This window comes from Chamaea fasciata, unplaced genomic scaffold (assembly GCF_029207755.1).
Source record: "Chamaea fasciata isolate MVZ Bird 193981 ecotype frontalis unplaced genomic scaffold, bChaFas1.0.hap1 SCAF_3, whole genome shotgun sequence".
NCBI lineage: Eukaryota > Metazoa > Chordata > Aves > Passeriformes > Sylviidae > Chamaea > Chamaea fasciata.
The window spans coordinates 26,386,594-26,413,227 of NW_027094088.1; the positions used below are offsets into that span (position 1 = coordinate 26,386,594).

At 43.5% G+C, this 26,634-nt stretch overlaps 1 protein-coding gene across 2 annotated transcripts; it reads left to right on the forward strand.

Annotated features, from left to right (window-relative positions):
* The first annotated feature begins 64 nt into the window (after positions 1-64).
* CMTR1 (cap methyltransferase 1) lies at positions 65-26,580 on the forward strand. 2 transcript variants are annotated; one of them, XM_066178420.1, is made up of 24 exons: positions 65-432; positions 2,079-2,222; positions 5,509-5,651; positions 6,407-6,565; positions 6,970-7,062; positions 7,814-7,885; positions 9,135-9,229; positions 9,334-9,406; positions 9,603-9,801; positions 12,243-12,361; positions 12,623-12,719; positions 13,943-14,075; positions 15,007-15,186; positions 15,591-15,647; positions 16,600-16,657; positions 17,296-17,364; positions 17,528-17,659; positions 18,158-18,280; positions 18,975-19,066; positions 19,674-19,742; positions 21,068-21,115; positions 21,685-21,797; positions 22,337-22,445; positions 24,156-26,580. In XM_066178420.1, exons 2-24 carry the CDS (start codon positions 2,093-2,095, stop codon positions 24,286-24,288), a joined length of 2,496 nt encoding a protein of 831 aa, XP_066034517.1. In that variant the 5' UTR covers positions 65-432; positions 2,079-2,092; the 3' UTR covers positions 24,289-26,580. The 2 variants fall into 2 exon arrangements, with proteins under 2 accessions (XP_066034517.1, XP_066034518.1); XM_066178421.1 differs by lacking the exon at positions 65-432 and adding an exon at positions 945-955.
* The last annotated feature ends 54 nt before the right edge of the window (positions 26,581-26,634 follow it).

Genomic DNA, 26,634 nt, shown 5'->3' on the forward strand with positions numbered 1-26,634 from the left:
AGGCCCCGCGCGAGGGGCGGGCCGGGGGCGGGGCCGACGCCGCGTCCGAGCGGGGAAACGAAAGCGGCGGTGGCGGCCTCGCGTCCTCCGCTCCTCCCCGCCTCCTCTCGCCGCGCCCTGAGAGCCCCAGCCCTTGCGACCCGGACCCTTCGGAGCCGGAGCCCTTGGGAGCCGGCCGCGGCCACCCGCCTGCCCCGCTTTCGCCGTGAGTGCCGCCCGCTCCGGCACGGCGCTGTCCGCCGACCCCGGCCGTGTGCGGGTCAGCGCGGGGCGCGGCCGCCGGCGGCTCCCCCCGTCTCCCCGCCGCCTGCGGGGGGGTCTCACTCGGCCTCTGGGACCGGGGCTGCGCGGCGGGCGGTGCGACACGGGGGAGAGGCAGAGAAGGTGAAGGAAGAGGCAGAGAGGAAGCGAAGCTGGTGGAGGGTCTGTAGGGTATGTACTGTGGCGATGGGCTGAGGGAGGTGGGGGTGTTAAGCCTGGAGAAGAGAAGGCTCAGGGGAGACCTTATCGCTCCCTACAACCACATGAAAGGAGGGGGTAACTAGGTGGGGATGGCCCCTTCTCCCCGGAAACCAGAACAAGAGGACACAGCCTCAGGCTGCACCAGAAGTTTAGATTGGACAGCTGGAGGAATTCCCCTCCAGAAAGGGTGTTTGGACATCAAGAAAAGACTGGACCTGCCATTCAGTGCCATGGTCTAGTCCCCATGATGATGTCCGGTCACGGGTTGGACGCGATGACCTCAGAGGTCTTTTCCAACCCAAGTGATTCTGTGAGAGGCCGGCAGTGCAGTGCAAGGGGGCTGTGGGGCATGGATGGGGATGTGGAGAGGCTTTCCCTCGCAGCTGCGGGACTCCTGAGGGATTGGTTGTCCCTAATTTGTGCCTAATTTTCTATGGCTTGAAATTTGTCAGGAAGGTAGGTGCGCCGAGGGACCCTTAGTGGGGTCTGTAGGGTGAGGATCCCAATAGGGAGTTGGCAGGGGTGAGCTGAGAGGGTGTTGGTCTCTCATTTGGCTCTCTCGGAACAAATATGAAATGGCTGGTTTGTTAGAGATAAACAAGGGAAAAAAACCCAAAACCCTCAACTGAAGCAAGAGCAGATAAAGGTGAATTGTCTCTACCAGACTTGCTGGTGGAAGGAGAAGATTTTGCCATGGCACAAGGAAGTTGTGGGATCATTTTGTGGTCAGAGTTTTGGGATAAAGAAAGGATTTGGCCTTAAGCTGTCTTGTATGTGTTTGTGGAAATAAGTTTGATAGCTAAAGGTTTGAATTGGTGACCTGGGGCATCTTTTATAGTCCAATAATCCTAAATAGAATAATAAACACTAATCAAAGTTCTGTTTAATTTTTTTTTTTTCAGTAGCAGGGATGTTTTAGCTGGTGTGCTGAGTATTTTACCTGCTTTTCCTTTCCGTGCTTCTTGTCTTCTGCAAGCCCTCCAGACTGGCTTCTATTAACTTCATCTTAAGCATTAGACCTTTCTCTGGGTTTATGCACATCCAGAAGCTAGATATCTTGCCAGTGATTCCTGGTGAAAAACAAACCTGCACACACAACTTGAGCAAACATATTTAATAATGTTCTGTTATAAAAGTAATGCAGAAAAGCTCCTTTATTAAATAAGATTTGCAGAGGTGAGGTCAGACTCATTTGGAGTCTCGTGAGAAATTGGTTCCACTTTGCATATTCTCCATTAGATTGATCTGACTTTTTTTTCAGTGTGTTTGGATAAAATGAATCTTTGATTCAGCAGTAGTAATGTACTGCCATATATTTAAGTTATTTAAGTGCCTGTGTCTGGGTTGACTTAATCTACTTGCATTTGGGGATAAGTAGGTTGTAGAAGTGATTTGACGTTCATCAGTTCGAGGGAAATTTCCATATCAGTTTCCTGTTTAATTAGGCTAGTTGTTTAAAAAGGTGGCTTCAAAAGAAGCGAAGACTTTTACCTAAAGACATTTAGGTTCAGAAGCCTGATACTGAATAGCTTAACATGATCTATGCCACCATGCTGCTGTGCATTACAGAAAGCTAACTTGCTTGATGTTTGCCAAGTGTGATCATCTTCTTTTAGCATTTCAGGAAAACATGAAGAGAAGGACAGAACCCGAATTTAGCAGCCCCCAAAATAAGCAGAAGAAGAGGATCGAAGACTTGGGATTAACCCTCAGTTCTACTTCAGATGATGAAAATCAATTTAGTAATCATACTACTCAAGGTAAGGCTGGAGATCTGGAATGTGCTGCTGCAGGGGACAGAAATAATAACCAGGAATTGAACCTACATCTAAGTACTAATTGATGGCGTGAATTTCAAGGGTATGCTCTCTCTTTAGGATAAAAAAAAAAAGCTGCATTATTTCTTTTCACAACCTTGGATTGGTGTGAATTCATTTAGGCTTTTTAAAATCTTATGTAAACCTTTTCATATGGGAATTGTATGAATTCAGATGTAGAAAACTGTGTTTGAGGTAGATGACATGTGCATGATCCTAAGCATCCAAACATTCTTGTCATATTGATCTTTTCAGTCTCAGCAGTTATTTCTGGTTTGGAAACTCTCAGTACTGAGGCATTGTGAGTGTTACACCACAAAAAAGCATCATAATCATAATTTTGTTTAGAAAGGAAAAAAGAAATCAGTAGTCTTATTGCATTTCTGCAGGTGGGAGAAATTGAGATGAAAAGGGGCTGTTGGTTGGGACTTCTGCTTTGTAGGACCATCTCTTATGCTGGCTCAGTGTGATTTTTCCAGGGGAGAACAGAGTTGTGAGAGCTCACGGGTGTTTCTTTTCAGAAAGAAGATCTATTTCAGAGTTAGCTAATGACTTTTTCTTGGAGTGTGCTTTCTCTCCCAGAGTTGGGATATACCACAGATGAGGCATGACCTACACAATTGGTATCACTGTTGTGGGACACTTTAAACTCTCCCAAGATGGTACTTCAGCTTGCCTCACTGTCATGCCTGCTATGTCAGAGTCGTAGGATTTCTCATGGTCACGAAGTGTTCAAGTGCCTGAATGCATAAAGAAGCCTTCCCTTGTGAAAATGGAAGGGTGTGTGTGTGGAAGATGAGTGGGTTGGTTTGGGAGCAGCTCCAGTTGCAGGCTATAGTGTGTGTACCTGACTGATAAGGCCCAAGGTAAGTGAGGAGGCCAGAGGTGCAGAGTGTGACAGCTGGGGTAGGGAATGCCCTGTGCGCTCAGGGCTGAGCTAAAAAATTCAAACCAATGTTTTTTTTCATTTTCCCCCCCCTCTTCTGATAATTGAGTTCATACATGAGTCAAAATAGGCTGTAGGCCTTAATGTTTAACAAACAAATTTATACTGTTCAAGGACAATAATTTGGATAGAGTTAATTGTTTAGTAGCCTATTACACCCATTGTGGTTTCTAATGAAAGAAAGGAGGTTGAGGAAAGAAGTGATTTGAGATTTAATCTCAGCTGAGCATGGCTTAGCAGATCTTAAAAACAAGAAGAGCTGTAAAGGGACTCCATTGAAATTTATGCAGTGGATAATTGTGTTTAAGGCACTTCATGAGTCTCTAGAAAATAAGACACAGCTCAAAAGCAGGTAGAAAAGTTAACTGAAGCTGTGGACCGAAGCAGCAGAAAGCAGTAACTGACCCTAAAGCAAAAATTCTTTGTGAATGTGTTCTTAGCTAAAAGCACTGTGAAAGAAACAGAAATATATCTTGTGTGATACATGCTTGAAAATCAAGATGGTTATAGAATGTTTTAAACACAGGTTGAATCATAGGCTTCCTTGTCTGGAGCTGGAAGCCTGAAATGTTGATATTATAAAACTCTAGTGTAGTATTTATGTGTGGACTCAAGTCCTGAATCTTAAAAACTGATTGCTCAGGAAAAAGCACTGAGGACACATTGAAAGGATTTTAACTGCAGTTGTATATTTTACTGTGGTGTCTTTCATTTTTACTTCACTTTCTTATAATGGCCTTTTTTTGCTGATTTTTCAGTTGTTTCCTGTTACTTCACTGATGCTCAGTTTTCCAGAACAGGAAAATACAGAGATCTGTGACTTGAGAGAGAAATAGTCTGTTTTTTCTTAAATTAGACAAATGTAAGAAAAGTTCAATTCTTCTTTTTAAATATTCTAATATCTTTTGGGGTTTTTTAACACTTCTGTGGAGCTAAATTATTCCTTCTTAAGAGATGAACAGAAAAAGATCAACTCTGCTAGCAATCTTCTGTTTTATTGTCAGGGCAACTTTTGTTGTTCAACTTCCCCTAGTTGTGCAAAGCAGCACAAAATGATTTCTAGCACTTGGCAAACAAGGGAGCTCAGGAGGCAGAGGGCCAACACGGAGCATGGCTGTGCTTGCTGTGGATTGCTGTTCCTGTAGTCCCTATGAATTAGCTGTAGTAAGAAACTTGTGCCACTGCTTCATCCTCATAGTGATATTATCCCAGGAAAACCAGAAGGAGATGTTGGATTGTAGGGCCGGCTAGTACAGAGCAGGCTGAGACAAAGGAGACTAGCATGATTCCTGCACAGATCCCAGTTACATCCTGCCTGGAGTGAGTAGGTTTGGGCATCTCACAGCTGGAGAGCATCAGTGGGGACTATACAGCTCATACAGGTTCTTACCAACTAGATCCCAAGGTGGAACTGGGCACAGACAGAGCTTCATTATTTGGTGCCCATGAAGGTTCTGGTGCATCAGTTTCTGGTGAGAAGGGTTTATTTTGAGTGCTTGCTGTGTGTGCTGATACTTAGTACCTTGACTGAACCATTAACTTGATTAAATTCTTCCTCAAACCTCTCTCAAGGTACTTCAGAAAAGATTGGTGTCTTCTGAGCTTATCTTTTACTTGAATTTGTATGTATCAGTAAACTCTAGAGGTGAAAAACTCTCTCACTTGCTGTAGTGAACTTGGGGATCCTTGCTATTTATCTGGATAATGGGGGTCAAGCTGAAGTATAATAAATTTAACTTTCTCTTCTTTCTGCAGTGCTGGGCATTTGGTAGAACCTGTGTACAGGCCTGAGCCTGTGTACTTAATGTGAGTTTTTGGCTAAGTTAGGGATGGATTTACACTTGTACTTAGGTAGGATATGGAGGAAAATTCAGTATGTTTCATCAAGGTGTAATTGTGACTGTTCTTGGGAGAGAATCCCTGTGGGCCTTCTCAGTTCCTCAGCATCATTGCAAAGGTCAGGCACACCACAGTACTGCTGTGGTCATGCTGTGGCTGCTCTGCTGGTGTGATGGGGTTTGCCCAGCCCTTTGTGGGGCCTGTAATCTATGGGGTCAGAAAGGTTGTGTGTGTCCCTGAGGCAACAGGGAAGATAACCAAGTGTTGGTTGCACAAGGTGTGTTATATTACACCTGCATGCTTCCCATAACACATTTGAGATACTGAAGTGTCCTCTGTGTGTTTGGAGGATTTAAGGAGTTTCACTGTATTCTAATGTGATTACTGAGATGTCTTTCTTCCATTTTATTTTTATTTTCATTCTCATTTTTTGTTTATTTTCAGAGTCTTCCAGTAGCACCAGTGGGTCTGACAGTGAGAGTGATGAAAAAAGAGCGGCCTTCAGCAATGAGTTCAAACAAGACTCTCTCGTGGAGGGTACTTCATCTCGCTACTCCATGTATAACAGTGTCTCCCAAAAGCTTATGGTAGGTCAAAATAGTTTTGGAGCAAACTATTAAGAAGTGATGAGAGCAAAGTGAAAAGACCAGTTCATTATAAAATGTACTTTGACTCTGATCCTCTTTGTAGCAGGGTTCTCTCTCTTTTATTTCTTTACTGTCTTATACATACATGAAATTGACTCTATCCCTGCTTTTTGTTATTGTTCTCTTACTGCTAAAATTTACTGAGAGAAAAGCCTGAAAAACTAGCAGGTAATGAACATAATTCTTTTAACCTAAGAGATGTGTACGTGTTTCAGGAGCGGTGTCTCACATTCCTCCTCTGAGTTTTATGTGAAGTTTTAACTGATACTTGAAATGCATATGAATGCATGTTCACAACAAAGAATATCATCACAACATGAATTTTTTCCTATACCAACATCTTTTTTTTATGAACCATCCATGCTTACTGAAGCCTGTGATGAATGGCTCCAGGCTCCTCACTACTTTTCCCTCTGAGTAGGCTGTTCCTGCATTGCTGAACCTTTTGTAATTTGCTGTCATCTCAAACATCATTCTTCAGATCTAGTTTTTTTGTATCCTGCCTCAGTGAAGTGAACTCACTCGAAAGTCCTGAAATTTACAATTGAGATTAAAAATGCTCAGTCAGTGCTTCCAAGTCACTTCAGAGTGATGTGCCATTTTCCTCACCACTCTCTTCCCCACTACAGACCTTACCAGTAGTACATAAACTCAAGTCCACCTGCCTCAGAGTGGTCCCTTTGCTCCCTTTATAGGCCAAGATGGGCTTCCGGGAAGGAGAAGGTCTGGGGAAATACGGCCAAGGCAGGAAGGATATTGTTGAGGCCTCCAATCAGAAGGGAAGGAGAGGCTTTGGCCTGACCCTCAAAGGATTTGATGGGGAGCTCAATATTGACTGGCAGGATGAGCCAGAGGTAAGTACTTTCTGGTTTAAGTCCCATTTCTCTTGCTGTGTTCCGCAAAAACTGGGAGAAAGAATGTGTAAAGCAAGTGTGGTTTTTTCTTGGCAGCTGTCTCTTTTCCAGTGTCTCTAAACTGTACTTTGAGTACTAGACTTCTGTTTTGCCTTTATTATCAGACTCTGATAAAGGGGAATATGGTGAGGGTTTTTTTGTGGTGGAGGTGTTTTGGCTTGTTTTTAATTTTAAAAGTAAATAACTCATGTTTTAGTCCAGGAAGAAAAACTCTACAGTTGGCACTGAAGTCATGGCATAACCCCTTATGCTAGCATTGTGAGGCAAACTTTTGGGGAGCAATTAGTTTTTATATTTTTCTAGTAAAAACATCTTTGGCTTTTCCCATGACTTTGTGTTTGCAGCCTAGTGCCTATGAGAAGGTGGACTGGTGCCCTGAGTGTACCACGGAGATCCCAGATGCCCAGGAGCTGAAGGAATGGATGACTGTGGGGAAGGTAATTTTTTATATCTTGGCACTTAGCAGCCTAAGACAAAGCAGGAGTACTCAGTCCGGGACAGTTGCCATGTCAAATAGCTGTAGAATGGCATAGACTGTGAACAACCTCTTGAGGTTGCTAGTTTAGCTTCCTGCTTAAAGGAGATCCAGCTAGATCTGATCAGGTTGCTCAAAGCCTTGTTTAATGGAGTTTTGAGTATTCTCAAGGATGGAAACTTTTATAGCCTGTTTGGGCATCTGTTCAGTGTTTGACAACCCAGTTGACAAGAGAAAATTTACATATGGCTTTACATAATTGGCATTTTTTTACGTGGCTATTGTCCAATTATTTCTTGTCATGTCACTGTCCATCTCTAGAAGCCTAGGTCAATCTTTTCTATCTCCTGTTAGGGACTTGTCCCATTGTTAGGTACAGCAATAGGATCTCCCTTTCTGCATTCTGAACAAACCGTTCTCAGCTTTTTCTCATACACCAGGTGCTTTTTCACTCCCTCATTTTGGTGGCCCTTTTGCTGCTTTTGTTCCAGTATGTCTGTTCTTGTACTGAGGAGTGCTAAACTGGATACAGTATTTCGTATGTGGTCTCAAGATGCCTAATGAGAGAAAATGCCTCAGCCTAATTATGCTGCTTTTGCTGATACAGCCTAGTATATGATTGGCAGCCTTCATCCATTTTTTGGTACGTGTTGCATTCTGAAATGACAGTATCATGCTTCCTAATTGCTCTCTGTGCTCTTGTCCTGTTGCAGAGGAAGCTGATGATTGAAGATGAAACAGAGTTCTGTAATGAAGAGCTCTTACGTAATGTCCTGCAGTGCAAGGTGAGCCCCCTTTTTAGAAAGGAACTGAAATTTTGGGGAGGCAAGTGAAATAAACAAAGAGGATTGAGTTGTTAGGTAATTGACAAGAGCTCAGAATGTCCTCTTTTACCTTGATGTCACTGGAATGACCTAGCATCCTGTTTTTTGCTATCTGTTCAGCAGCCTGTTGTGAACCTCAGCCTTCTAAGAGGTTGTCTTGGCTTAACTCCAGGTGGCAACTAAGCCCCCTGCAGCTGCTCACCCACTCCCCCATCAGCAGGATTGGGGAGAGCATGGGAAGGGGAAAAGTGAAGAAGTTGTAGGTTGAGATAAAGGCAATTAATTAAGGAAAACTAAAGCCACTCAATGAAAGGAAAACAAAACAAAGAATTAATTCACTACTTACCATGGGCAAGCAGGTGTTCAGCTGTCTGTCTCCAGGAGAACAGGGCTCCATCAAGTGCAAGGGTTACTTGGGAAGACAAAAACCTTAACTTTGAATGTTCTTGGCTTCCTCCTTTTTTCCCCAGCTTTATATACTGAGCATGATGGGGTATGGTATGGAATATCTGTCTGGACACTTGGGGTCACCTATCCCAGCTATGTCCCCTTTGAACTCCACCAGAGTGCACTCCCAGCCTACTTGCTGGCAGGGTGGTATGAGAAGCAGAAAAGGTCTTACTGCTGTTCAAATGCTGCTCAGAAGTTACAAAAATATCTCCATGTTGTCAACACTGTTTCCATCACAAATCCAAAATGTATCTCAATACTGGCTACTAAGAAACAAATTAACTCAGCTCCTACCGTCCAGCACCGAGATGATAGAAAGCAGTTACCCACCCTTAGTCCAACTGAAAGGCTGACGGCTTGAATCAGCTAAGGAAATAAGCGCCCCTTCTTTTTTTGCTTGTTCAGTCTGCTCTCATAGATTGTATCATGCCTTTGTATACTGCAGTAAAATGTGTGCGTAGATACGTGAAATAAATACTTTAGACTGGGACTGCTTTTGAGGTGGCTAACCAGATTATGAGGCTCTGGAGCTATCAGTGCAGAATGTGTCAGTGTTATCAAATTTGCTTAAGAGCTGAGGTGGCCTAGAAGAACAAACAGAGAAATTATGAGACAGAAAAACATTTTGTATTGATGAACCAAATCCTTCATGGAGTTTGCTGTATAAGGAGAGATAGGCAAGAAGATAGGAAAGGCTGATGCCCACCTATCCCTCCAGCCCTGTGCCAGGTCCAGCTGAACTTTGTTTCTGTTTGTGCAGAGTGTATTTGATGAGCTGGATGGAGAAGAAATGCGTCGAGCCCGAACAAGGTCTAACCCCTATGAGATGATTCGTGGAGCTTTCTTTCTGAACAGGTGTGTAGAGTGTCTGGTAGTGTTGTCCTTTTCCCATGTATGTCCATTTTCAGCTGTGGGAGCCAAGGCTGAAACTTAACAAAGCCCTATTTATATGTTCACAGGGCAGCAATGAAGATGGCAAATATGGACCACGTCTTTGACTACATGTTTACAAACCCTAAGGACTACCAAGGGGTGAGTGCCTCTGACTTTCAAACAGCAGTGCTTTCTTAGGGAATTGGAAGGTGTGAAGAAAGGAGAATCTTTAGGACATTAGCTGGGAAAACAGGTCTGTGGAAGATTCCTCTGAGCAGGGTGGTTTATGGTGTATGTGGTTTGTCTGATGGGAGCTGTTAGGGGCCAGTAGAATTTCCTCAGTTTCCTTTTGCAGGTGCCTTTGATAAAGGAGTGTGATGCAGAGCTGCTCTACTTCGCTGATGTGTGTGCTGGTCCTGGAGGCTTCTCTGAATATGTCTTGTGGAGGAGGAAGTGGCATGCAAAAGGATTTGGCATGACCTTGAAAGGACCAAACGATTTTAAACTGGAGGACTTCTATTCTGCTTCCAGTGAGCTCTTTGAACCTTATTATGGTATGTAGTGCACTCATCATGATGTTACCTGATGTTTTTGCTTATGCTGCAGCCTCTGTATTAGTGACAGGGCTGTTATTGATACCAGCAAGGGGATCTAGGAGAAGCCTAGGGAACCATTTTGCAAGGTAGAAGGGGACTGTCATTGGAGGAAAGGGGTGAGATTGGTGAGCTTGCCTATCAAGTCATTTTTCTGACAAGTAATTTGCGTTTATTACCAGTCTGGCCTGGGAATATGTTTCATTGTAGCAGTTGATACATGAGTACTTTGCTTATCTGAACAATCCAGAGTGCTTAAAGATTGCTTGGCAGTGTTTTTCTCACATTGATCTCAGCCTGAAACATGGTGAATGAGATGATTTATCATAGAATTGCGTGGATTGGAAGGAACCTTAAAAGTCATCTAGTGCCAACCCCCTGCTGTGAACAGGGACAGCTTCCACAAGACCAGATTGCTCAAAGCTGTCCATGAACAGAGATTGGGCATCCACAACTTGTCTGGGCAATATGTCCCAGTGACTCATCACTCTGAGTAAAGAATTTCTTGTTAATGTCTATTTTAAACATACCCTCTTTCAGTTTAAAGCTATTAGGCATTTTTCTGTCACTATACTCCTTGATAAAAAGTCCCTTCCCATCTTTCCTGTAGCCCACTTTAGGTACTGAAGGGTGCCTACACTCGCTAGAACCTTTTCTTCTCTAGGCTAAACAGTCTCAGTGTTCTCAGTCTATCCACATGAGAGAGTTCCTCCAGCCTCCCAGTGTGCCCGAAGAAAGATCTATTAGCAGAGCCAGAGATAGAAACCTCATTTGCCTGACTGTCAGAATGTTTCTATATCAGACCTTCCCAACTGTGCTCTGGTAATTGATTGTGGGCTCTTAGTAAAGATAAATAAAACAAATTTGGGCTAGAGGCTGTATCTGAATCACTGTGACTAAATCAGCTGCTTAATCCAAGGAGGTTTGTTATGTTAATGTTTTACCTTGCTTTGGGACAGACTAAACTGGTGTACACAGACAATTGCTGTATCTCATCTCATGCACTGAAATTTGCTAATCTTGATGATGTTTGAGCCCTCTATCTGCCTTTAGAACCAGGAGGGGAAATGCAATGATTGCTAGTATTCAGGCTTGTTATTTCAGGCTATATAAAAGAAACTGGAAGATGACTGTCTTGTAGAGCAGAGGGTTTGCTTTTGTGTTGTTGTGTCTTTGTGTTTGTTTTTTTTTTTTTTCTCTCCACCACTGACTCTTGTTGGCTGCCACTCTTGACAGCTGATGAGCTCTTAAGAGAATGGTTAGTAGCACTTAAGGATTAGATCTTAGTTAAAGTGAGGGTTCATGGCAAGAGCAGCAAGGCAGATAAACACCTTGCTGTAATGGTTGTAGTGTTTGGATCTTCATGGTTGACGGCAAACTGGTATTACAGAGAGCAGGAGATACCTGGAGAAATTAACAGCCCAATGATTTTGATTAATTACCTTGATCCCTTTCTGTTATGCTATAAGGTCTAGTGAGGTGTGTACAGCCTCTCTTCCATTGATGGGAAGGAAGTAGCCTGCCATAATATTTCTGTTGTGAAGAATGGTAACAAATTCCATTGTCACTTCACTTATTGACAGGATGGTTGGTGAGGAGTTTAGTTATCAAAACTGTGTCGTGCATCCTGATCTCTTCTGCTTTCCAGTCCTCCAGCTGAGGTAATAGAATCTGTAGTTGTGGAAGATTTACAGGAACTAATACCGAATAGAAGTTCAGGCTTCCTTAAGGCACAGCTGGTGAGTTCTAGAGTACACCATAGGTCAGCTGTCTAAAACACCAGCTGGGGGACAATGTAGCTCTCTTTTAAAAGAGCCATAGGTGAAAACTGTAAGAGTGTTTGTGCAGAAACCCTACTCCCTTTATAAACTTGTTCACAGTCTTTTGGGGTGCTGCTTTTTTAAAGCTCAAATTACACTGTGTTTGAAAATAGACTGTTATGATTCTTTGGAATGATTTGACTTCTTAGTAGAAGGTTAGACATGCACAATATAAAGAATTTTGCCTTGTCTGTAATAACATGTTTTTAACAGGTGAGCTGTGCCATGAGGTTGAATCTTACATATTCTGTAGGTTCAGCTCTGTGCCATTCCTGCTTGGATGAGAATATTATGTTGTCATATAGTATTCATTTATCTTTTGCTGAGGCTAATGTACAACTCATCATTTGAGCATGATTATTGTATGGTCTTGTTTCAGCTTGACCACTCAATCTGAATATTTTTTCTGAATTAAAAAGCATCTTTGATGGTGAACAAGGGATTTTGTTAATGTTTATTCACCTATCAAGGTCTTTGTAATTTCTGACTAAATGTTGATTGAATACAATAGATCATTGCACATACTGATCTTTTGTTTGCACTTGCAAATATGTTATTGATTGTCTCCTTTTTTTTCCTTAGGAGAGGGTGGGATTGATGGAGACGGAGACATCACTCGATCAGAGAACATTACTGCTTTCCAGAATTTTGTTTTGGACAATACTGATCACAAGGGAGTGCATTTCCTAATGGCTGATGGGGTAGGTTAATTTCTTTTTCTTCCTGCACTAAAAAAAACACCTGACACAACTGACACCTTGGTCTGCCTACAATAGGGTGTTTGACATGTGTCTGTAGCTACAACGGGAAATTCTACAAGCCTTGCCATTAAAATTCCTGGTATTGATTCTTTTACCTTAAAGAAACAGAAATGATCGTTATTCCATGATTTAGTTCCTCAGAATCCTTTGCTTTTCTAACAGATTTGTGGAGATACTAATCATATGCTATGCACTTTGCAGGGTTTCTCAGTGGAGGGTCAGGAGAATCTGCAAGAAATCCTAAGCAAACAACTCATGCTTTGCCAATTCCTTACAGCACTGTCCATCGTCCGAACAGGTATGTTTTGCCCATTAATCTTCTCCTTCTCTAAGGTGTGGGTGGCACTGGGGAATGTTGCTGTACAATTTTTTAATGCCTTGGAGTCTGCTCTGCTGTGACTTGCACAGAGTTGAATGTGTAGGCATAAATCCTGAGATGGTTGTCACAAAGCTATGAGATCTGGTCAGAAGAATAAGCTAATCTATGTCTATTTTGCTTTTAATTAAAAGCATGAGCTAAAATGCATTAATTTAATTAATTAATTCGTTGGGTTATTTGTTGTAGTTATGTTGGGGTAAGGTCATGCAGTGTGGTAACTGTACAGTCTGTCTGAGTTTTATGGCACTAGCTGGACCAAATTCCTCAATATCCCAGCTGATTGAAACAGAATGCTCTTTATCCACTAGCTCTTTCTTTCCTCTAGCTTCTGGAGGCTTTTCTCCTTTAAATCTGCCATCTGTGTGATAAGAACAAATGATGCTTTACTCTGTCTTAGCTGCACTTCATTGTTGGTAAATGATAGACCTTACACTGTCTGATTCTGATGGCTCCTGTCTTCCACTGAGTTTAGTTAGCCTTTGGCACTGATACAGAAGACAATTGGTAACAAAATTATAGTTTTCATCTTGTGCCCCATGTTTAGAAGAACCTGAGGCAATGATCTCCTAAGGAGTAGCGTCAAATGTGATATGATAAAAGGGGCAGCCTTCTTTAAGTCTTTCCTACGTGGGTAGATTATAGTTCTGTAAAAATGCCTGCTTTTTGCTTGGGGAAATTGGGAATCTTGTTTGAAGGAGAGGGGCAACACAGACTCTTTGCTCTCTAGATGGCAATTTGTTGTGTTTAGGTAACATCCATTAGTCTTCTCCTCTAGTTTGAGGTTCCTTGTTGCATATATCAGGGTTCCTCTTCCCCAGAGGCTTTGGGACTGCATGCTGCCAGGCCTTAGGGCACAGTCTGGGCCTGGAAGGAAAGGATGGGGAGGAGATAGAACGTGTGCTTGTGATACAGCCTACATACAGATTGGATTCTTGCCAAGGGAATACTTTTCTCTCTTTACTGCAGAGACATAGGGAAGATATTTCATGGAGCCATGCTGGCCCACTTCATAACTGTGTTCTGGTTGCTTTTTATTTGCACAAAAACACTGTTACAAGTTCTGCAGAAGGATTGAGGTGCTCAGTATCTCCTTGTTTCCTTATAGTCTGCTGGCATTGGTGTACTTCCTTTTTTTTTTCCAGGAGGACATTTTGTCTGCAAAACCTTTGACCTGTTTACTCCATTCAGTGTGGGTCTTGTTTATCTGCTGTATTGCTGCTTTGAGAGAATTTGCATCTTTAAACCTGTGACAAGCCGCCCTGCTAACTCGGAGAGGTGAGATGCTTGAAGATGAGGGTCTACTAAAGACAACAATCTTCTAAATACAGTGATAGATGGATTTGGGTAAACCTAGTGAAAGCTTTGTAACCTGCCTCAATTAGCAGCTGTCATTAAGGAGGAAACATTTTAGATGCTTGGCAAATTACGGGCAAGGTGAAGATGATATTTGCCAAATTGCCCTCATGGGAAGGAAGCTGTGGAACTGAATATGTAACAAATCTTGTTTTGCATGGAACAGCTAAGGTTTCAGTGAAGCCAGAGGATATATGAGAGGTTGGACATGAGCTGGCACTGTGTGCTCACAGCCCAGGAAGCCAGTTGTATCCTGGGCTGCATCCAAAGCAGCGTGGCCAGCAGGATGAGGGAGGGGACTGTGCTCTGCTACTCTGCTCTGGTGAGACCCCATCCAGCTCTTCAGTCCCCAGCACAGGAAGGACATGAACCTGTTGGAGCAAGTCCAGAGGAGGAACACCAACATGATTTCAACGATGGAACACATTTCCTATGAGGAGAGGCTGAGAATTGGGATTGTTCAGCTTGGAAAAGAGAAGGCTTAGGGGTGACCTAACTGGGGCCTTCCAGTACTTGAAGGTACTGGATGATCTTTAGGATCCCTTCCAACCCAAATGGTTCTATGATTCTGTGATATTATCTGTGTTTTCATTGTACCTGTCAAGTTTAGCAGAATTGATTTACTACTTGAGAGAGATCTCTGGGGTGTTTACATAGGGGTGCATTTCCCTGTCTTTCCAGAGCTTAGAAATGTATGATGATTCAGTGATAGGTGAGTTTACATCTTCTTAAGGATATGCAGGAGGAAAGAGTTCCTGGGATTTGGGAAACTGTCCTTCTAATGGGAGTGTGGCAGAAAAGTTGGCTGTATGAAAGAACTGAGCCCACCTGATCTCTCTGCCTTGCTGTGCAGGTACGTGGTGTGCAAAGGCCTGAAGGCAGGGATTGAGGATGTGCGGGCTTACCTCTTCTCAGTGAACATCAGACTCAACCAGCTGCGCAATTCAGACGTGGATGTGAATCTTGTCGTCCCACTGAACGTGCTCAAAGACAACCAGGATTTCTACAATTACATTGTCCAATCCAATGAAAAGTGAGTTACTACGGGTGATGAGGGCTGCTGGCTGTAGGCAGATTAATTTAGCATGGCTTTCAGGTATAACTTCCTGTGCTCGTGGAAGTACAGTGTTGATGCTGCCACACTGCTCTGCTGTTGTTCCCTGAGAGGCTGAGCAGAGCAGGGGGACTGTGCAGACAGAAATGCTGTATTACTGTAAGTGACTGTTTGACCTCTGAGTTCAGTGTAGAAGAGAAAGGGAAGTACTAACTTATTTGTTCCAGTGATCTTCCTGTCAGTTTGAATCATGTTGGCTAAGAAACCTCATTGCTCTGTGAATCAGACTGGCTTCCCCCTGTTGTCCCAGCACTTTCTTGCTTTGGACAGTGTTGGTGGTGATTAATTTGCTCCCTGACTAAAACTTTTTTCTTCTCTTTTAGCCACTGCAAAGTTCAGATAAAGGCACTAGCCAAAATTCGTGCCTTTGTTCAAGACACGTGAGTATATTCCTTTGGCTTTTGGTGAAGACTGAATTAACCTATTATTAATGAATTGTTTTGCCCTTGTTTAACAAATTGTTGATTTGAGCTGGTACTTGTCTTGGCCTTTGGAGCCACAAAAGTGAAAAGTGCTTTTAGGTAGCTCCGTTTGTGTCTCTACCTGAGTTATCTGCAGAGACATGTGGGTGGCTGGAGGAGTCCTGAAAATTGATGACCTGTTGTCACCTTTGTTGAGAAGGTTTTCGTGCATTGCATGATTTCCAGTTACCATAAGTTAGCTTGCTTTTTAGCAGGAATATAAGCAGAAAAGTGACTTGTATTGGGTATGTTCAATTCAGCAGTAACCGTCCAAGTTGAGTGTGGTTCATAGTTGTTCATTTTTCCAGGGGCAATTCAAAACATCTGTGTTACAGACCTAGAATTACCTAAAGCTTGATGTTAATTTCTTGCATAAAACTAAAGCCATTGCAGTGTTTACCTGCCATGGCTTCTCTGTTCAGGTGTTATTCAGACATAATAAGTGGTAGAAAGTTGAGTAAATATGGTAGTTAGAAATTGTCTTAGAGCTGATTCTACCTTGACACTGTTTTTTGTATGGCCTTCAGCAGGTCTTCACTGTTATTCTTAAGTAGAGCTGTGTACCCAGCTCTTGGAGATTAGCCTAGGTTTGTACGAGTCCATAACTTACTGAAAATATTTATACCCAGCGGTACTTTCATGGAATGAAGTGATGGCTGATAGTGCAGAGCGTGAAACAAAAGTTAAACACAGGAACTGGAGGGTGGGGAGAAAAGGCAGCATCCTTTTTTACACAATCCTGTGTGGAGCAGTTCATGTTTGTTGTTCCCAAGCCAGATGCTGAAAGTTCCAAATTTTATAAGGCTGGGATATATAATGCTGTAAGATCGAGGAGGTTTCACCACCTTAACAGTCTGCTGTCTTTCTTTAGCACGCTGGTTGAGCCACGGCAGGCTGAAATCCGAAAGGAGTGTCTCCAGCTATGGGGGGTAAGTAAGGTGTCAAGCGGGCAGATTGTGAAGGTGTCCTGGCTGCAGTGAAACAAGAGTGGAGCTGCAGTAAAGACAGGACTTTCTAGACAGAGGTTTAGTATCTTGTCTTGTGGGAAAGTCAGAAAGTATTTCCAGCTGTTATGCAATCAAACAGGATGTCCCTGATTTATTGTGTATGGCTTCACTGAGCAGGCTTCTTTGCAGCTGAGAATATTTCATTGTACACAGAGTGAACTCAGCACCTAGATCTCAAGCAGCAGAGCTCTCTTATTTTATGAGTCTGCAGTTTCTGTGTCCTGAGCTTTTGACTTACAGTGGGGTCATAGATATGGCAGTTAGTTTCACAGGCTGATGGTGTGTCTTTGGTGAAAGAGCATTTCATCAAAACATGCATGACATCAAAGGTTTAGACTAAATCTTTCTGGAGTTGCCAGTTGGTTTCTGTGAGATGTGGTATGCCTACATTAAAATTGCAAAACGTGAGACATTTTATTTACCACATCTCTTCTTCATCTTGAATCCCAAGAGCAGGAATTTCAGAGGCAGGATGTTCTGTCATATATCGAAACCAGGAATGTTCCTTTGAATGTGCCAAAGAATAACACTCACTATCAATTGTTTGGATTTGTTTCCAGATTCCTGATCAGGCTCGTGTTGCTCCTTCGTCTTCAGATCCCAAGTCCAAGTTCTTTGAGCTGATTCAGGTGAGACCTTGCCTAGAGTCCTTTCATAAAAATATAACTTTTTTCATATTGGAATTAAGAGACAAAGAAACTAGTCCTGGATTATTGTTTCATGTAGAAGTTGTGTTTACCTGCCTGTTGATGTGTTGTATCTATCTTGCTTTTTCCATGCTTTGCTCTTTAGGGCACAGACATTGATACCTTCAGTTACAAACCCACTCCTCTGAATTCCAGCACACTGGAGAAAATTCGCCAAGTGTTAGATTACCGGTGTATGGTGTCTGGAAGTGAGCAGAAGTTCCTCTTGGGGTTAGGGGTAAGTGCAAAGAACAGTCTGGGAGTTTTGCTTATTCATTTTAATGCTACTATTCTGCCTTGCAGTTTCATCCCATCCTTTCCTGTCCCTAAGGGCCTAAAAGAATCCTCATCAGCAGTACCAGAGACTGCTAGTTATTTATGTTTCTTTCTCCTGATGTCACTGCTTTTCACACTAATTAACCCTGTTTCTGTAATCTCAGCCTACACAGAGACCTGCACTCCTGCTAATGTCTCTAATAATCTTCACTGTCCTTTTAAAGGTGTTCTATTTCTGGTTCTTTGTGTGGGTGTGAACAGTCACTGGTAGATTAGAAACGGTGTTTTTGTTCCTTTGCTGTAGAGGTTAAGGTTCTTCCTTAAAACCTATGACAAAGAAACTGCCTGTGACAGCCTAGGACAAAAAGATTCTCTGAGGGTTGTTCTGCAGTTAGAGGTCTTTTCTCCACCCCTACCCTCAGGCAGCCTTGACTGAATCTGATTCTGTCTCTGTGTACAGAAATCACAGATCTACACCTGGGGTGGTCGCCAGTCAGACCGCTGGACAAAGCTGGATTTGAAAACTGAGCTGCCACGAGATACTCTTCTCTCTGTGGAGATTGTTCATGAGCTGAAAGGAGAGGTAGGAGCCTACTCTCTCTCTTACCATGTTGCTGCAAATACAAAGAGCAGTTTCACCTAATCTCTGTAAGACACTACAGAATAAATGTTCCATCTGTGCTGGGTCCAAGGGGGGTTTTTTTTGTATATGATCTTTAGAGTAACTATTTTGGATTAAGTTCCTTCTTTCTGTCCAGTGCTAGAAATATGAGCTTTCAACACTCTGGACCTGATGGGTTGCTTTTCTAAGTGGAGCTGCACATGACATTGCCACCATGACTTCATGTGCGTGTGGCTCTCTGGGTACATAACAGCTCAGTAGTGACTGCAGGCTATGGGGAGAAGACCCTCGTGGTATATTTGCAGTGTAAGGTGAAAAATCCCAGCTGCCTGGGAGTTTCCCTGTCCTCTTGCACCTCAGATGAGGGTACTGCAGTGTGCTGGGCTTTGTGATACCTGATAAGGCACAGATAGCTAGTGATGGCAGCCATGGTCACACCTTCTCTCCCTTCCCTAAGACAGAACTGAGTATTTGAGGTGCACCAATTCTTGGAGGATGCCATGTTCCTGTATAATGGGCAGCAGGGAATTTATGTGCTTCTAATATCTGGAAAGGTGCCTTCTTGCTAGAAGAGATGTCCTGTTAAAAAACAGGCTAAAAACAAAGCTGAAATATCAATAGTCTGAATAATAAATCCCTGTATTGCTCTTCTTAGGGGAAAGCCCAGCGAAAAATCAGTGCTATCCACATCCTTGATGTCTTGGTTCTCAATGGCAATGATGTTCGAATGCAGCATTTCAACCAGAGGTATGTAGGATCTGGAGAAGCTTTTTCCTACATATGTAGGAGTGGCTGGGAAATAGTGTTTAGACAGAAAGCAGAATCCTGAGCACAGGGAGACAAGTGCATTAAGCTGAAACACTGCTCTAAAGAAGAACTGCGAATGAAGCTGCTCGGAACTGAAGTACGCATAGGCTTTTCCAATTCTATCTTGTCTGTGTATGAGGGCAGCTCTAGCTTCTTTCTTAGTGTAGGGTGAGCCAGGCACAGCTGGGGTAAACTGACTGTTCTGGGAATATAAATGAACTGAGAGAGAAGGAACAAGCCCCTCTGTTCCATTCCTCAAGGACATAATGTCTCTGCTAGTCCTGCTAGCCTGATAAATATATCAGTGTTCAACAGCATGTGGACTTACAGAGTAAGCTATGGACACTCGTTCCTAATGGATAATAGGGAGTATCACTGGGCACTGAATTGGGAGGGTGAGGTGAAAAGAAGTCTTGCTGGACCCATTTGGCTAGCAGTGGAGGCAGTCTTCATGTCCTGAGCTGTCTAATTGCTTTGTTGAAACTTCTCTACCTGCTGTGCCAAAGGCCTCCTTAAATTGCTGGGTTCTCTTTCCATGTTCATTCAGGATTCGGCTGGCAGAGAAGTTTGTCAAAGCTGTTTCCAAACCCAGCCGGCCAGACATGAACCCCATCCGGTGAGTGATGCCTCCTTCCCTCACCAACGTGGCTTTGGTGTCAGGGTGTTGGAGGATCTGAAGGGGAGTGAAGTTTCAGACTGAAATTCATCATTCTGTTATGTTCTTTGGAAGGAGATTTAAAGCTTTTAATATATTTAAGGTAAATATTGTTAATGGAGAAGTTGTGCCCTCTTTTCACATGACAAACATGTGAAGAATTCTGTCCTTGTCTGCCCTGAAGGGTCAGCAGCAGTGCAGTGATGCTGACTGTTAGTAAATGTAGGACTGACCAGCATCCATGAGGACAAGGCTTTAGTTACAACCTCCAGGAAAGTTCCTGACAAAGGGCTTCAGCTTTGGTTGTCTCCTGGCCTTCCATTTCATTAATTCTACTGCAGTGTAGCATAAGAGCACCCCTGTGAAGGCATCAGATACGTATTATGGACAAAACAGCTTCTCAGTCGCAAGCTGAATTGCAGCAATATCATGAAAAAATGTGGAGGAAGGGAAAGAGGCTCTTTTCCTTGATGGCTTAATGAAAGGTAACGAGTGGAATCTCCATCTAATGATAAACAGTTGTAATAATTTGGAGGAGCCCAAAATGCTGATGAAGGCTGAAGGTAAAGTGAGAAGGAGAGCTGGGGAATTGGATTGTAGAGGGGTCATTTGCTGGTTTTGTGGAAAGGTGTTAAAGTGTTCCTGCTGTGCTCTTTGAAGCCTGATGCTTGTAGCAGTATGTGAGAAATGCTGGGGTGTCCAATCAGAGGCAGTGCTTTTTTAACTTACTGATGGTTTTTCTGTGTCTCAAAACAACAAAACCAGTTTGATGTAATGACAGAATGAGGACTCAAAATAATCTTTACTGATTTAAAAAAAAACCCCTCTTTTTACCTCAGGGAAACTAACAATTAGGTTGCATCTCGGAGGATAATAATGGTGAAGATAAGGTTGTTTAATTTCATTGTGAGGCCAGCATGCAGAGGCCAGAACCTGCCTGGGACTGACCTTGGTCAATTTATCTGATGGGAAAACAAAAGCACCTGACTTGCACTGTTTTTCCTTTTCTGTATAGTCAACCTGAGGTAAAAATGCACCGCTTCCTTAGCAGCAAGGATATTTACCTGCTGCTTACAGCAATCCAGCCATGAGCATGCAGGTGTCAGGTTTTCTCAAGGCAGGAAAAACTAGGCACTGAAGCAAAAGATAGAGAAGGGTTAACCTCAGTTGTGCCTGACTACCTCATGCTGTATAAAATCAACTATTTGGCTGCTCCCTGTAGCTGGGCAGGAAAAAGAGCACAGTTTAAACTTTTTTGAAATAATGTTTTTGTCCTTTCTTCCCAGAGTGAAGGAAGTATACAGATTGGAAGAAATGGACAAGATTTTTGTGAGGTAAGCGATTGGTGCAAATGAAGCATCAGGGCCCACTCAGGTTATCAGTCACTGGTGCACAGGAATGGGAGGGATGTTCTGATCTGTGCTAGTGGAGTCATGGAGAAAGAGCTGTTAGAGCTTGTGGTGGCTGCTCTTCCTGATGTGCGGCTCACTCAGAGCATCCTTCTGCTGCATTCTAATGCTGTAGATGTGGCCAATGCACTTCATAACAGTTGGAGTAGCTACAGTGCCTGAGTTTGGGTGCAGAACTATCAGTGACTTCTCAGTGGCATGAAAGGTCAAGAATTCACACTTGAAATAGGAACCCCATTTGGGTTAATTATGGTAGCTCATCACAGATTTTTCACCACAGCACTCAATTTACAGCCTGATCTAGACTGGTTTCTCTTGTCCTGTGTGGGAAGGCAAAAAACCCCCAATTCTTCAGGATGTGATTTGATCCTGTCCTGTGCAGTGCTGTCAGTTCTCACTGTGACACTCTGGAGAAGGGGTGCAGGTGGTATGGGATGTGTACAAGCATGGTAAAGGAAGAACCACTCTCTATCACTGCTTCTCTCAACGTTTAGGTTAGAGATGAAAGTCATCAAGAGCTCAGGGGGAATGCCCCGGCTGTCCTACACTGGCCGAGATGACCGGCATTTTGTGCCCACAGGACTCTACATCGTGCGGACTATGAACGGTAGGGAGAGAGAGTCCCCACTCCCTCTCAACTTTTCTTTTTCTCTCCAAGTAAAAAGTATTGACCAGGCTTGTAACTTGGTAAAAAATTAATGGCAGTATTCCAATGGCTAGAGATTAAGTGTTTGCATGTAATGAGGGTGGCTTGGATTTGGGTGAGGTTTAGGGTGTTTATATAGGGTTTTCTGTTGTGGGTTGATTAGCCATTGTGTAGGTAATTTCATTTATTTACATGACCGATTACCTTCTTTTTTAATGAGATGATAATTTTTCATCAAGTTGTTTTCCAGTGTAATAGGACATAGAAATACCCTGTTTCAAATGTCAACTTCTAAATGCAGGGAGAAGGGATTTTTCTTAGTGAATAGAGAACAGCTTGGGAAGCAGGTTGTTTTGGGGGAAGGAAGGAAAAAGGACTAATGGAAGGATCACAATTATTCCTATAGATTCCTCCTCCTTACTTGCATTGTATGTGCATTTCTTCTGTGATGTTTTTCCTCCCTTTTATATTCTACCTGATCCCTGTAACCCTTTTGCTAGATCCCTGGACAATGGCATACAGCAAAAACTTCAAGAAGAAATTCTTCTTCAACAAAATGACCAATATAGCAACATACAACCTCCCTCTTGAAGCCATTGCACCCTTTCAGTGAGTATGAGCCAGAGCTGAGGCTATGGATGGGTATCTGTTTGTGTGTGCCTGGGTGTTTGGAAGGGAACTCTGCGGTGCTGTGTCCTTGCGGTCGTTTGCAGTGCAAGCTCAGCTGGTCACCAGCAGGGTGTGCTGCAGGAGCCGGCACCTTCTCAGGCTTTCAGGAAACTGCTGATGTGGAATCATGGATTTTGCAATTAATGGCTATGAATAACAAACCTCTCACAACTTTGTTCTGCTGTCTGCAGCAGACTACAAGTTACTGAACCTCCTGCACACGGGGAAGTAGAAATTAAGCCCAGCAACTGTAGTTTGTTGCATCTCTGTATTTAACATGTTTGGTTGGAAGTTGCTGATTTAAAAGAAAATCTCAGTTCATTTAGCCCAGGCTCTGGAATAACCTGTGGGAAGCTTGAAACTTTTTTAAAAGAGAGTGAGAGAGAAAAACAGTGGCTCCCTGGAAAAGGATGGAGGAGCTTGTCATTGGACAGTCATTAGCATAGTGGCTGCTGAAAACCATCTGTATCTATTGAGTTACTAGTCTGAGGGCATTATGCCTGTACAGCAAATCCTGAGTGATGCCTCAGGGCTCCTGGGTAGAGATGTTCTGCACTACCACCATTACCCAGGACTGTGCCTCTGAGTGAGAGCTTGATATGAAATAGCACTCCTGATTTTCTCACTTTGAGCCTCCTTACCTGTCCTAGAGCAGTGCTTTCAAGCATCCTGAAGCCTTTCTTCATGTGGTAAATGGCAGAACAGGCTTAAAAGGAGAGGGACATGATGTTTTTTCCCCCAGTGTGTCAGGATGGGGTTAGTTCTGCCTATGTACTCTGAAATAGGCCAGCATGAGCCTACAGGAATGGCTGAGGTGGTAGAGGAAGTGTTTGTGTGGGACTCCAGAAGGGATGTGTTGTGGTTAGTGAGTACTAATATGTCTATAATTAGCCACTGGCATGTGCTCTTGTTGCTGTGCTAGTACTGCTTTGTTAGAACAGAAGCACTAAATAAGCTATGAATATTAAGTGTCAGTAATTGTACAAAACTAAAGGCTGCTGTGTTGGCAGTAATTAGCAGCTCTGATTTCATTATGGCTGGGACTGTGTTGATGCAGTGAGGGAGGGCTGTGCTTGATGGATGGAGTGGGAGATGGCACTGTAGGACCAGAACTCTCAGCCGCCAAGCAGTGCTCAGTTATTTCCCGTGAGGGGAAGGAGGGAATGATCCTAGCTGCTTTTGTGCAGTGGGAGGTGCTGTTTGTTTGCAAAGCTTCATAGGACAGCTGTTACCGATTATAGTAGGTATGTGGTGAGGGATTAGGTTGCTGCTCCTGGCAGACTTTCTAAATTTTTCATTAAGGTCTTTCCATTGCCTGCAATGACAGTTTCATCCTCTGAGAAACTTGGGGGGAGGCAGGGCTTTTCCCTAGTGACCTGACTTATTCCAGCAAATACTGAACTGAACTTGAGTGAAGCTAGAATTAACAAGTTTGTTTCCATGGAAATCTGTTAGGCTTGGCTGTTGCTGTACTTTGAGGGCTGTAGAGTTTGTAAGGTGAATGAATGAATGCACTGGTCTTTTCTAAGGCACCTGTTCTGAGTAACTCTGTGGGGCTCCCATAGCAAGGGCAGCAGTCTCTCACTGGGATGGAAGTGTTTTCCTTTCCCTTCTCTGCCAAACTAATCTTGCTCTCCTCTCTGCCCACAGTGTCTGCCATTACAGCCGCCTCTTCTGGGAATGGGGGGAAGGTGTCAAAGTGCATGACTCTCAGAAAAGACAAGATCCAGAGAAGCTATCAAAGGAGACTGTCCTCTCTTTCATCCAAGCACACTACCCCTAACCCTGCTCTCTTGAGGGTGCAGGGAGGGGCTGAGCCCAACTTGGATTCTTCAGGGACTGATGGGACTGGGAAGGCTCCACTACTTCTATCCCGGTATTCTCCAGAGCTGATTTCCTGGAGATTATTGAACCAGAGGGTGGTGTGCAGAAGGCACAGGATGAGGCTTTACCCTGGTAGTGTATATAAGAGTACAGCCCAGGTAGCACCTGGTGCCAGAGTACCCAAGGTGACTCCTGGAGCCAAGGCCTAATGTCCTTTTGTCCTGACATGCATGAGGCCAAGGGGCTGGCAGCTTTCTTTGCTCCTATTCAAACATTCAGCAAGGTTTGTGGAGCTCTGTGTGTGCCAGAACTCCCCAGGCTTCTGCTTCTCTTGCAGTGTGGGAAGGAGCAGAGATGTTTTGATGGGCAGCAGCACATTGAAGCAGCCCTGCATTGCTCGTGGTAGCTGTCTCCTTGGCCTTGTCAAAGGCTACACTATCCAGTGGAGGGTGTTAAGTCTTTGGTGAGCTATGGGCAAAAGTTAAATATTCTTGTCGGTGTCTCCAACACTTCTGTTTGTCAAGGCACTCAGCTAGCCACTGGCAGTTCTTATGTTATGGCTCCCTGTTGGACAAAGGCCAATGCAGGTGATGAGTACAGTTCCTGGCACAGATCTGATGTGCTCACACCCCTGCAAGCTGCTGTGACAAGGATTTCCCCTCTCCAGGTTAGTGACTGATGCGAAGCCAGCAGCCTGGGGCTAATTTGAGAAAACATACCATGGTTGGTGTATGTGCTTCATAGTACTTCTGAGACCAACGTGCTTTCATTCTTGGTACTCTACATTATTACTTAAACCTTCAGGGAGGAAAGTAGATGTGGGAGGGAAGACACAGAAAAGCTAGGATGCTGAAGTCTTTGGAAGAAATGATGGGAATGTCTAACTTAGTTACAAAGACCCAGGGCTTCAGTAGAAAGATACCTTGACTTTTAACCATGTAGGTTAATCAGAAGCAATCCTATCCCCTGACTGTGCCCACTGGAAGGTTTACATTTGGCTCTGGAACTGCATCTGAGGTGAAGGCACAGAGCCAGGAAACTCAGTATGGCATTTGTGTCAAGACTTCTCCATGCTCTTCTGTGCCAGGCTCAAAGTTGGCTTCTGTTGCATGTTTTACCTTCACTTCTGGCTTCCATGGCACTTGGCCAAGTCTTCCACATAAATCAAAAGATAACACATAGCCGAATGCTTTTGTACAAGCAGCAAGATAGTCCCTTTTAAAATTTTTGTTTTGTTTGTTTGATTTTTGTTTTGTTTTGTTTGTTCTTGGCTTGTTTTTAAACAAAGACTGGCAGTAGGGAGAAAAGTGATTTAGGGGTTTGTCTGAATTGTGCCTTAAGGAAAGCTATAGTTCTAGAATCTGTAGCAGTTGTTTAGACTGTATCTTTTTCTCCACATCCATATGAATGAACAATTCAAAGCCTGCGCAGCAAAACATAGACATTTTGACTTAAACACAGGTCTGTTGAAGCAGTTGAAGGACTGCAGGCTGTTAATGCATCCTCTTGGCTGATCTACAGACCCTCTCTGCTCTCAAACATTGGTGAAACATGTATGAAAGAAATGGTGGCTCTTCCCCCTAAACAAGAGGTGTGTCACTGGTAGCTTTACCTTGGCAAAGGCACTTCCATGAGAGATGGGGAGGAATCTCTCCCAGTGGGCAATAAAGTACCTCAACCTCTGATGTCCAAGCCTGTGTACAGTTGGCTTTTTAAACCAACCAGCAGTTTGAGTTCTGAGGACCTCTGTGGACTGCCTTGAGGCTGTCCCAGTGCCAGGAACATGCTGCTCCCTCTGCCAGGCTCCTTTGTGGAGTACTGTGTCCTCAGCTCAGAGCTTTGACTCCTATGGGCTGGCAGACAGGAGAGTGATGAGGAAGTAAAAATAAACTAGGATCAGTGTAGGCCTAGGAGGGTACAAAGAAAAGTGGTCAGTCTACAGGCTAGCTTTTATGAATGGATACTTTGTTTACTCAGTTGTCTCCAATTCCTCATTTTAATTTGCTTTTATTTTTATTTTTGATGCCCTGAACCTTGATTCCGCATCTCCCTTCAAGAAGGCAAGCATGAGACACCAAGCTTCTTGCTTCCCAGCTGAGGGAGTATGTTGGGAAGGGTGGGTGAGGAAGGTCTTGCTGAAGGGAGTGTTTATGTATGTTAATTGCACAATGTATTGTTATTAGGCTTTGTTTCATTTTGCTTTGACTTCTATGTGTTCATGTTCTATTACCAATACAGCCCCTTTAGTTCACAGCAGTGCTGCTTTCCTTTGCTTCCCACGAAATTTGGGCCAGCAGTGTCTCTT